The sequence below is a fragment of the Physella acuta genome, unplaced genomic scaffold (assembly GCF_028476545.2).
Source record: "Physella acuta isolate Inbredline_101_S28 unplaced genomic scaffold, ASM2847654v3 ptg001422l, whole genome shotgun sequence".
NCBI classification, from domain to species: domain Eukaryota; kingdom Metazoa; phylum Mollusca; class Gastropoda; family Physidae; genus Physella; species Physella acuta.
The window spans coordinates 192,279-205,236 of NW_026732937.1; the positions used below are offsets into that span (position 1 = coordinate 192,279).

Sequence of the window (12,958 nt, forward strand, 5' to 3'; positions counted from 1 at the left end):
TCTGCGCTATATATATATATATATATATATATATATATATATATATATATAATGGAGGAAGATATACAGATATTTGTTAAATGGGTCAACTGATAAGAATGATGGTAGGAGCTGCTACCAAGATGGCGTCCGTCGCATTATTGATTTTGCCACGTAAACAAATGATATGCTTTTTTTTCGAGTATCTAGAAACATATTGAATAGCCCTACTATTTAAAATAAATTACGTTAAAATTCACCCAATACTTACTTTAATACAGTATTTGGAAATTGTTTAGTCTTAGAACTTTTGGTTTACGATGGGCGTTTAGGTTGCCTTTCCAACATCGTAAATGCATACAAGGAAGTTTTAAGTCATTTCTGGAATTCCCAGAACAGGTATGCCAACTGAGCGAATTCTATCCACTTTAGCACAAACACAGCTTATTTAAGTGCTTGTATATATATATATATATATATATATATATATATATATATATATATATATATATATATATATATATATATATATATGAACATTTAGAAACAGGTTTAACAAGGTGAACAAGGAAGTAATGCTAGTAAGATGGCGTCCGTAACATAGTAGATTTTTGAAAGTACACAGATGACCTGCTTTCGCTCATGTAGCAAGTAATATAGTGATAAGCACTACTAATAAAAAAATTTAAATATGTACAAAATTTAAACATACTCACATTTTTTTCTTTAAATAAAACTTTTGTCAATTGGTTATGCTCTTGATCGATTAGTTTACCTCTGGTGTTTCGACTGGCTCTCAAACTTCACAGATCCATTCTAGGAAGTATAAAGTAAAATTTGGAATGTCCGAAAACAAGTATGAAAACATGGCGAATAAAATCCATGTTCGAAAAAACAAGGCTTGTTTAAGGAAGTGCACATGAAGGCCTATTAAACATCTTGAAGACCCTCTTGCTAAGAAGAAAACGTCTGTTATTATACAAAACTTTATATATATATATATATATATATATATATATATATATATATATATATATATATATATATATATATATAGGCCTACATATAAATATATATATGTATAGGCCTACATATTAATTTATATATATAAACATATATATATATATATATATATATATATATATATATATATATATATATATATATATATATATATATTTAAACAGATAATTTACGTGTACGTGTACGTGTACGTGTACGTGTACGTGTACGTGTACGTGTACGTGTACGTGTACGTGTACGTGTACGTGTACGTGTACGTGTACGTGTACGTGTACGTGTACGTGTACGTGTACGTGTACGTGTACGTGTACGTGTACGTGTACGTGTACGTGTACGTGTACGTGTACGTGTACGTGTACGTGTACGTGTACGTGTACGTGTACGTGTACGTGTACGTGTACGTGTACGTGTACGTGTACGTGTACGTGTACGTGTACGTGTACGTGTACGTGTACGTGTACGTGTACGTGTACGTGTACGTGTACGTGTACGTGTACGTGTACGTGTACGTAATTTTTGAAATGTGCTCAGAAATGTTACTTTTATGAAATTTCTGCTTAAATTTTTTTTTTAAATTGTACAAATTAGTGTTTATATCCAATTTTATCACTGCTTATGACGATCCGAATTAACTCTAAATAAAACAAAAATCACTGCTTTTATTTTATTTTTCCGCCTTTTAATTGACAATATTTTCAATGAAATATTCATATTTGTTTTATCGTTTATTGTATTTAGTAATTATTTAAATTCAGCCGCTAAATAAAAGTACATTAAATTATAATTTTACTGCTAGAGTCACTAACAGCTAAATAATCACAGAGTCTTTGGCACAAAGTGTTTTCTGTATAATCTGGAGATATAACATGCAACCCAAACAAAATCTCAGCGTTTCAGAAAAATTCTTTAAAACATATCTTAAATGTACTGTGGCCAGACAACATTTCAAATCTTCAGCTACGATGCAGCGTTTAAATGCATTTTCCAGAATCACTGAACTCGGAATTTATGTTTTTTGAAGTTTGAAGTTTTTTGAAATTTGAAGTTTTCTCTACATTACGATCTGAAGACATAACTCTTTTTTGAGACAAATCTAAAGTATTGTTTTACTGCATAAACTGGAGACATAGTGGGCAACACAACCAAAAAGCAAATAAGCTCCGAGGCTAAAGAAAAATGTTTTTAAGACACCTTAATCTAGTCAGGCCAGAAAACATGCCATATTTAAGCCTGGCGTAAGACAGGCAATAATTCTTTTTAGTGCATTATTACATAAAAGCTTGTTATTAAAACGTTTTATGCAATTTCTTCAACACTTTAAAACACGTAATACAATAGGGTTGCATGACTAAAAACTAGTGAGTATCAAATGAACACAACAATACACGTATAATAGTGCGGAATAGTAGTAGTCAGAAATTTTAAATTAATCATCTTTTTAAAAAGATGCTAGAATAGTTATTTATAAGGGCTACTTCTAACAAAAAAATCATTCCGATTTGAAGAGAATATGTTTAGTTCGCGTTCCTGTCAGGTTTGCAAGGTGTTGTGTTACAATGCATAAAGTCATTCCCAAGTTTTTGTTGTATAATCAGTTCAAAAGTAGGAGCGAACTGTTTCGCTGTTAAAAATAATATTATAATTGCTAAAGTAATAGAGCAAATCACGAAAACCTTTATCTAAGATTTGAATGCACACAAAGTTTAATCTTTTTTTACCTTCTATTAGAGTGAGTAAAATAGGGGATGAATTTTTATGTGTGCTTGTATCTATGTCAGTGTGTTTATTTTTCAATGTGTCCCTGTGTCAGTCTAAAAGTCTTTAATTTTTTTTTCCGATTTTTGTTTTAGAAATTTAAATTTACTTCCGTGTTCATTTGCTTCTTATTGAAACGCACCCGTGAAACGAACATTTAACCCTGGACAGCATAGTGCTAGTAGTTTAATTGTTATAATTATTATTACATGACTGTTGACAGCTAATAACAATAATATCAATAAGGTACACCAGGTTTTTGATACATCAAAAATAAAATCAATAACTATTAAATGAAGGCAATATTAATTATATTTTTTTTATTTTTAATAATAAGCCCATTAAAATAAAGTTTGATTATGATGACAGTATTACATTTAGTATGCCAAATATTAATTATAAAGATACATACACATATGTTAATTAGATGATAATAATCTCAATTAAAAATGAATTAAGAATAATAAGAATGACATTATCTATATACATGTTAGAACTGTTTTTTCATGGTACAAATTGTGGAGCAACATTATCAATAGAGCATCCAACTTTATGCAATATATTTGATTTTAAATTGGCGTTTGATAGCCTAGGCAGGAGCAACCTCTGGAATATCTTACAGTGTCATAGTTAAGAGTACGCGTGCAGAAAAATAAAAGAAACAGGGAAGGCAAATGAGAATGTGCAGGCGTTCAGCAGAAAAACAATTTTCTTTAAAAGAGGATTTTTTTTGGTGACGGCCAAGTAAACTGCCTAGAACCGGGAAGTTTATAAAGAGGTTTATGATGCGGTTACCTTGAAAGTCCGTTTTCCAGTCTCGGAGTTAGCCGTCGGGCAAACAAAAATTATCGTCTAATGTCGCTATGTTTAATTCGCGTTCTTATCATAGTTGCAAGGTGTTGTGTTACAGTGCATAAAGTCGATCCCAAGTTTTTGTTGAATAATCAATTCAAAAGTAGGAGCGTACTATCTTCACTGTTAAAAATAAAATTATAATTGCTAAAGAAATAGAGTATCATATAAACCTTTATCTTAGATTTTAATGCACACAAAGTTTTATCTTTTTTTATCTTCTTTTAGAGTGGGTAAAATAGGGGATGAATTTTAATGTGTGTTTATGCCTGTGTCAGTGTGTTTATTTATCAAAGTGTCTCTGTGTCTGTCTGTAAGGCTTTAATTAGTTTGGTGCTGCGCATATTATTTATATTCAATAAAATATTCCGAATTTTCCGAAATTTACTTCCGCGTTTATTTGTTTCTTATTGAAACACACCCGAGAAACGAACATTAAACCCTGTAGTAGTTTAATTGTTATAATTCATATTTCTTGACTGTCAACAGCTTTTAACAGTAATGTCAACAAGGTGCACCTGGGTTTTAATACAGCAAAATAAATATATTGAATTAAGGCAATATTAATTTTAAAAAAATTATTTTTAAAAATGTATTAAAAAATAAAGTATTTTTATGATGACAGTATGGGACGCAGTGGTCTAGCGGTAGAGTTGGACTGCTAACCCGTTAGTCTCGAGTTCGAATCCGGGTTCAAGTCAGTAGACCGTCCCTTACGTTAGGGAAAGAAAAGGCGGCTGGGCATAGTGCTGACCACACTATCTCTTCATATGCCGAGGTCACAGAAACAAGTAAACTCTACTTCACTTGCCCCATAAACCGTCAGGATTGAAATGGAAACTTTACTTTTTTTTTAACTATGATGACAGTACAACATTTAGTAGACCAATTATTAATTATAAAGATACATACACATAAGTTAATTAGATAATAATAATATCAATAAAAACATAATAACAATGGCATCATCTTTATATATGTTAGAAATTTGTTTATGTTACAATTTGTAGAGCAAGATTATGAATAGAACAGTCAACTTTATACATTATATTTGATTTTAAATTGGCGTTTGATAGCCAAGGCAGGAGCAACATTTGGAATATCTTACAGTGTCATGGTTAACGATACACGTGTCCGAAGAAAAAGAAACATTGAATGCCAAGGGAAATGTGGAGATGCACTGCAGTAAAGCATTTTTAAGAGGTTTATCTAAGGCACTAAAGCGAAAATATGGCGATGATCGAAAATTAATTTTTAAAATCAAAATCAAAATAATAGTAACTAATATAACATGTTCATGATACTACTGGTATATTTTGTCGCTTGAATGTTAGTTTTTCTGAATATATATAAGTAAATATAATTACAATTATGAATACATATAACGTAGTTGATGAGGGCTATGAAACCGATGAACTCTTCTACGTCTTACCCGTGTGTTCTAGGCATAAACGTGAAATGTTGAAGATATTCGTTGTTACCGTGATAGAAAACCGCGTATATGCACTTCCAGTGACAATAAAAGCATTTCAAAATAATACGATATGTCCAATACAAATCGATATTGCATTTTTATGTGTTTTAGAAGTAGCTTTGTCGTCTATTTTCAAAGATGTAGCTACTTAAATAACGAGCCTATGACCAACAGGCCAGTAGTAGAGTAAAGGCCTAGGACAGGGTAAAGTCTCGTACTGTACTGGGTCGAAACAAAGAGGTATTTTAGACCAGTCTTCTACAGGTAATCTTGATATTGGTTCTTGAAACATCAACGTTCGCTGTAATCTTGGTGGGAGTTTGGTCTGTTTTAGTTTTTCTTCTCTCATAGGTCCAGTCCCAAGTAAGGTGGAGACTTCAATAAAAGCTAGTTTGACCAGTGGCCAGGGTTGGTGCATTGCTGATTGTAATTCAGGTGGAATATTTAGCGTTGTGGCGTTGACCAAGACGTTTTCTTCAAATTTTTTTAACATTTGTAAGTCAGACTTGAATATCATTCCAGTGGCGAAAAGGTATTTGACAAATACTAAACTGTTAAAAGATATGAAGTGAGGAAGTTGTAGTGCTTTATCTATTCCCCACAGGTTAAATGCCTTCAATAAAATGCATCCATTTACAAGACAAAACTGAAACAATCGTTGTGACAAGTCACTGGTCGTTCTCCCGTATTTTTGGGATGTTTTAATTTCTTTACTCATTTCTTTGACTAAATATCGGTACTCATTATCAACAGCTAAATCTGCGCCTAGTTTTAGTATTTTTGAAATACATTTCAACTGGTTCGTATTAAACTTTAATAAAATATGGATTAAAACAGTTTTGTTTTTATTGTCCACCTTATTCAAATCAGCCCCATATGCTACAAGTTTGGGTAAAACTTCCAAAACATAGTCGGTGGATTGTTCGTTTACGGCTATCATACAAGCGGTCTGACCTGTGGCATCGATTGCATTTACATCTGCTCCATGTTCTAAAAGATTCTTTAAAATATTAGAGTCATACAATCCATATCTCATTATGTTAGGAGTATAATTCTCAATGGCAAGCATCAAAGCAGTTTTTCGTTCATTATCTTTCACGTTTACATTACCACCGTGTTCTACTAAAAATTGAGCCAATGAAAATTTACCTGCAGCTGTGGCATACATGAGTGCTGTCCGTCCATTGTGTGCGCAAATCTCCATATCTGCTCCCATTTCTAATAAGACACGACCAGCATTCACATTAAAGGCGTGATGTAAAACTGTTTCACCTAATTTATTTTGTAAGTTTATGTCAGTTCTAGCATCAACCAAGAAATGAATTAATTTATCGTTGGTCATAAGGAAAACTGGTGTGTTTCCTTCGTTGTTTTGATCGTTTATATTTGCCCCATGTTCTATCAAAACCTTTATGGAATATTCGAGATCGAACTTTACAGCCAAATGTAAGGCTGTGTTTCCTTGTCCATTACGGGCGTGGATGTTTGCATTGTTTGCTATTAAATTTGTTATAGTGCATGGTAGCATTTCTAAAATCACATTCTGATAGCGCCACATTTCTTTTGCTTTAAGAGTCGTGTGGTGCAAGGCTGTATCCTTGTTTACATCCACCATCGTTACATCAGCTCCAACAGTGAGAAAGTACCTGATAGCCTTAATATTACCACGACTACACGCTATCATTAACGGCGTCTCACCTTTTACGTTCTGAACATTGACGTCAGCTTTTTGGGCAACAAATAACTCCAAGACATTCACGTCGCCTAACTCAGCCGCTATGTGTAGACAAGTGTTACCTTCATTATCAGTGACTGAAACATTGGCGCCATTGTTTAAAAATGATTCAGATACAAGCTTTATTTTATCTCTCCAATTTTGTATTCCATCATTGGATATTGATCTTTCTACGGGCGTATCGAATATATAACCACCAATAGCCTGTTTTATGGCTATCTTGAGTGCTGGTGTCTTTTTAGTGTCTCGCACATTGGCGTCAGCTCCGTGTTTTAATAAAGCTATCGACATCTCAACATTTCTATGTTCAAGAGCAATCATTAGCTCGGAATACTTGCCCATGTCGAAAATCGCACCATGTTGAATCAACAAATGTAAAAGCTCTGAGTCAATACTTAAAACAGCAACGATTGTTGGGGTCCATAGAGACTCGCATATCACGTTTACAACAGCTCCACACTCTAGCAAATATTTAGATACTTCTTTGTTTTCGAATAGCAAAGCAGTAAAAAATGGGGAATTTCCGTAATTGTCCAAAGCATTTATATTCGCACCAAACTGACATAATGATTGCATGATCACCAAACTACCTGCAATGGTTACAATATGTAAAGGTGTTCTGCCGTGTTCATCAACTGCATGAATATTAGCTCCACAAGTTAACAGTAAGGTCACTAATTCATTACTGCTGTTCATTCCAGCTAAATGTAGTGGTGTAGTTTTTTCATTTGAATATCTTCTTAAAATATCTTGCATTTTCTCTAAAAACGTATTTGGTTTTTTACATATTTTATAACAGTTTACTTGATGACTGAAATTGATGTTAACATCAGCTCCAGCTTGTATCAACTTGGCTACCATCTGTACGTTACTGTTCATCACCGCATAAACTAATGCTGTCTTCTGTGTTAGATCAACACAGTTGATCTCAGGCTTAAGGTCAAGCAAAAGATCAAAGACTTTTTCGTTATTTGTTTTAGCTGCCCACATCAAGGCTGTCATACCGTCTATGTCCACCTTTGAAATATCAGCTCCGTGTTCTAGCAAAAATTGTGTGGTGGCAAGGTTACGTTCTACAATAGAATTTCTGTGAAATTCGTAGCAATATCCTTCACCAATAATAGAGTTTATGAGAGGCGTTCGTTGATAAGTATTTACACAATTTATATCCGAGCCTGCATTGATAAGAAGCTTCATCATGTCTATATTTGATACATTGCATGCCTCGGAGAAAGGTGTCAAGCCTTTATTATTAGAGTCCTCTACTTTGGCACCTGCATTCACAAGTAATTTTACTATTTCCAGATTATTTGACCTGCAGGCATAAAGAAGAGCTGTACTCTGAGAATCATCTGCTTGGTCAATATTTACTTTATTATGTAAAAGAAAGGTGACAGTCTTAATTTGGCTGGATTGACAAGCTTTTATAAGTAATGTACTGCCGTCTTCATCAATACAGTTTACATCCGAGCCGGATGATACCAGCAGTTGAACGATTTCTATGTGAGAGCAACTAACTGCTTCCATTTTAGCCCCAACCAACAGTGCATTTATTAACTCAACTCTATCACCACTACAAGCGACTTGAAGAGCTTTATTTTTTGAGAAATCTACAATATCAAGATCAGAGTATTTTTTTATCATAATTTTTACAATCGATTTCTTTTGCAATTGTACGGCCCGTGTAAGCAGTTTCTCTAAATTTCCAACTTTTCCCCTAGGATTATTTAGAGCTGAAAGTGGTAGCATGTTAATCAGAGCTTCCTTATTCGTTACATCCTCACGAGTTAATGATTTGAAATTAAAAGACACCCCCACGTCTATTAAATCTTTGAGCAAATCAATACGTCTATTAATAAAAGCGACATAAAATGCGGTCCCCGATTGATTCGAGTCATTAAGATATTGTTTCATCACTTTCTCTCCTTCGGCAATAGCAGCCATGAATTGATAATCTTTTGCCATCTTTATAGCATCCAATCCTCGATCACAATCAAAGAAACATCCAGCTCTGATCAGTACTTCTACACATTCTTTATTGTGTTTGTACATAGCTATGGTTAGCGCTGTCCTCTTTTGTCCTCTTTCGCAGGAACATACACATTTTATAGGCTCATGTACATTAGGGTCAGCACCCGCTTTTAGAAGCCATTTTAATGCCTGCAAATTGTTGTCTTTAGCAGCTAACATAAGAGCAGTCATGCCATTTCTATTTATGCAATTAATTGAAGCAGGGTCCAAGCTTTCAATATTCCCCATTTTAGCAGCAATAAAAATGTCTTCTGCGGTTACATTTGTCCAGTTAGACATGTTTGCATATAAGCATACATGCAGTAACTCTGTAATAAAAAAAATATTTAAAATATTTAATTTAAGCTTGATTAAAAAAAAAGCAATTCGAATGACAATAGAAATACCATGAATTATTTTCGAAAATTGCCGTGGTTACTGCCCCATACCTTCCCGCTTGTAAAAAAAACGCATTTTTTTCTAGGCGAGTGGTAAACAACTACGTTACTGATACATTTACCACGAAAACTGCAAATTTTCTATTCATTTTTAAGTATATTTTTTATCAAACTTAAGTATTTCGTGGTTTAATTCCACATGTGGTCGTCCACATTGAACCGAACCCGCCCTTACCCCCCCCCCCAGTACACACGCGTCCACAAGTCTTCCCCCCCCCCCCCCCGTGTGCATGTGATAAACCGATGAACCTACGTGCAACCAATCTTTCAGGCATTTGTCCATCGTGGATGTTTGTAACCCACCAAACACTTCTGGGCTATAGCTATATATATATATATATATATATATATATATATATATATATATATATATATATATATGATATATAGAAATATATATAACTATGATATACAGAAATATATATATATATATCGATATATATGTTACGGTCAAAGCCCGAAATCGGCCAATGCGCGCATTGGCCAAAATCGCCTCCCATTGACCGGTCAAAGTCTGAAACTTTGATTGATTTCGGCTTTTGGCCGGCCAATCCGCGGATTGGCCATCGTGGACCAGCCAAAGTCTGAAATAGCTCTTGATTTTTGCCTTTGGCCGGTCCAACATGGCCAGTCCGCGGACTGGCCATGTTGGACCGGCCAAAGTCTTAATTAGAAGATCATCTGGCTAGGGACGACCGGCCAAAGTCCGAATTAGTCGATCATCAGCAAATTTTTTTTTAATGCCGTAAGGATCATAAAATTAAGTCTTTATTGATTATTAATTAAAATAAATGACAGAAGCATTCAAATTTTTTATTGTACTAGTCATAGTCTAAATCAATCAATATTATCATTTGTTACAACAAGTTGAACTTTTATGGCATTTAGAATTACATAGTAGGTTGTTATTTTTACACTTGCAGCGATTTGTTGCGTACTTGGTTTTGCAATTGCGCGAGTGTAGCCTTGGCCCCCCAGTCAATGATTGTGAAGATGCGATGGTTCGTAGTGATTTTTCCTCAGTGCCAACTGACGACAATAAGAGCAGTTTTTCGTGAAGAATTGAAAGCTCACTTCTAGCATATAGTTGTTTTAGAACACCATGTTCCGTTCCTAATTTGTAGAAACCGCCCTCGACGCTCATGACAACTGCAATCACGCTTCGGGGATCACCGCGACCTCTTTCAACATTTGGAACACGGATGCGTACATTGTCACCCACTTCAGCATCTTTAAATTTTGTATTTGATGTTTTAAGCATCTTAGCACCTTGAGTTTGCAAGCTAGTATGACACAATCTGCAGGTAATGTTCCCTCCGTACCCTTCGTCTGCTTCATTGGGTATTCCACAAATAACATGGACATCATAGACACAGGATACACAAGAATGAGCTGCACTACAATGTTTTTCACAAACTATACATAATCTGTTGGCCACATTATTGTCACGCATTATTGGAACGGCAGCAGATGTCGTTGCATTTATGGCAACATCCATTTCTTGTTCAATGTTCTCAAGATCTTCCCCAGTAACTATTTTATCAAGAGCCTCTCTTGGTAGATTTGAAGTAACAAAAAAAAACATCACTGTCTGTATTATAATAATCAAACATCTAAAACTTACCGATTTTGGCAGACATGTCTTCACAATCAAGCAAACGTAGTGTTAAACAGTCAAGTAATCCGCAGTGCAAAGAAATCTGGAATGCAATTCTGTCGGTATTTATTATGCAGTCCAGTCAAGGCGCGGAGATGGGTCTGCTTCATTTGGTATTTCCCTTTTGTTGGGGAAATATGGTTTCTCACGCTTGGACACTATTATTCAACTTACAAGGAACGCGCAAAGTCTTTTGAACGTTTCGTCTTGTTGCACGTGGTCGGTGACGCCGACTGTCTTTGATTTTGTTCTTTGATGATTGTCTCACCTCGTCATCATAGAGGAGGCTGTCCCATACAGTTGTAGCCCATATATGGAAACTAACATGGATTTAAAAAAAATTTCTTTTGACAGCCATCTGCTATGTCTGTCTCATGGTCTGACGGCCCTTTTGATCCATGTCGTCTTGTATATAGAATGCTATACAAACAAGAGCTAAACAATAAGTTACTCAAAATGAAACCGCACCCAGAATAATGAAAACGCGATCACAACTTAGTCTAGACAGAACATTGGCCAGGACATCCCGGCCAATGCGCATTGGCCGGTCAATGTACAAAAAACGCTGTCAAGTTTAAGCGTTTCGGACTTTGGCCAGTACGTTCCGGCCAGTGCGCGCATTGGCCGGCCAATGTACGAAATACTCTCTTAGTGCTAAGTTCTTCGGGCTTTGGCCAAAAGAGCCGGCCAATGTGCGCATTGGCCGGCCAATCCGGGGTTTGGCCGTACTTCGGGCTTTGACCGTAACATATATAAACATTTAGATAAATGTTTAAAAACGTGAACTGACAGCAACTACTGCTAGCAAGATGGCGTCCGTAAAAATGTATATTATTACAAGTCCACAGATGAACTTCTTTCGTTGATGTAGCTAGTAACATATTGATCAGCCATTCTATTTAAAATATAAATAATATGTACAAAATTCAACATATACTTACATTATTTATTTATATACACATTTGTAAATTGGCTATGCTTTTGATCGATTAGTTTACCGTGGCATTTAGTTTACCTCTCAAACATCTCTGATCCAATCTAGGAAGTACAAAGTAAAACTTGGAATTCCCGTAACAAGTGTGCCAACATGGCGATGGCAATCTATTTAAACTACCAACACTTCACACAGCACAACCCACACTTGATTAAGGAAGTGTAAATAAAGGCCTATAAAAACATTTTAAAGACACTTTTGCTAAGAAGAATTATACTTTAATTATATATATATATATATAAATATATATATATATATAAATATATATATATATATATATATATATATATATATATATATATATATATATATATATATATATATATTTATATGAGTGTAAGTCTGTGTAAGTGTAAGTGTAAGTGTATGTGTACGTGTACGTGTACGTGTGCGTGGTAGTGTGCGTGTGCGTGTACGTGTACGTGTACGTGTACGTGTTCGTGTTCGTGTACGTGTAGGTGTACGTGTACGTGTCCATTGTATTCTTTTGTCCATATATTTTTTTTCATGACATCATTCAACCTGAGACCATTTGTCCGTATATATTTTATCTGGGGTATTGTGTCTCAGATCATTTGTCCTGTTTGATGTCGTGGCTAGTATTGTTGGGTGTGTGATGTTGTGGTTCATATTATTAGGTGTGTGATGTTGTGGTTCATGTTGTTGGGTGTATGATTTTGTGGTTCATGTTATTAGGTGTGTGATGTTGTTGGGTGTGTGATGTAATGGATCGTGTGTTTGACTGTGTGATGTTTTCTTTATCTAGTTTGTTTAGATCAACATTAGATCTTTTGAGTGAAGGTAAAATTTCAAAACGATTGTTGAGGACGGCGATCATACAGACAGTCTGGCCATGTGTGTTACTTGCATTAACATCAGCTCCAACAGAAAGAAGGTACCTGACAGCCTCAACATTACCACGACGACACGCCATCATTAACGGCGTCTCACCTTTTACGTTCTGGACATTCACATCAGCTTCGTAGGCAACAAACAGCCACAAAAAACCCTGCTTGCAAAT

At 34.9% G+C, this 12,958-nt stretch overlaps 1 protein-coding gene across 1 annotated transcript; it reads right to left on the reverse strand.

Annotated features, from left to right (window-relative positions):
• Positions 1-5,231: 5,231 nt before the first annotated feature.
• On the reverse strand, positions 5,232-9,128 carry LOC131927601 (serine/threonine-protein phosphatase 6 regulatory ankyrin repeat subunit C-like). Its single transcript, XM_059283308.1, has one exon. It carries the CDS (start codon positions 9,126-9,128, stop codon positions 5,232-5,234), a length of 3,897 nt encoding a protein of 1,298 aa, XP_059139291.1.
• Positions 9,129-12,958: the final 3,830 nt, after the last annotated feature.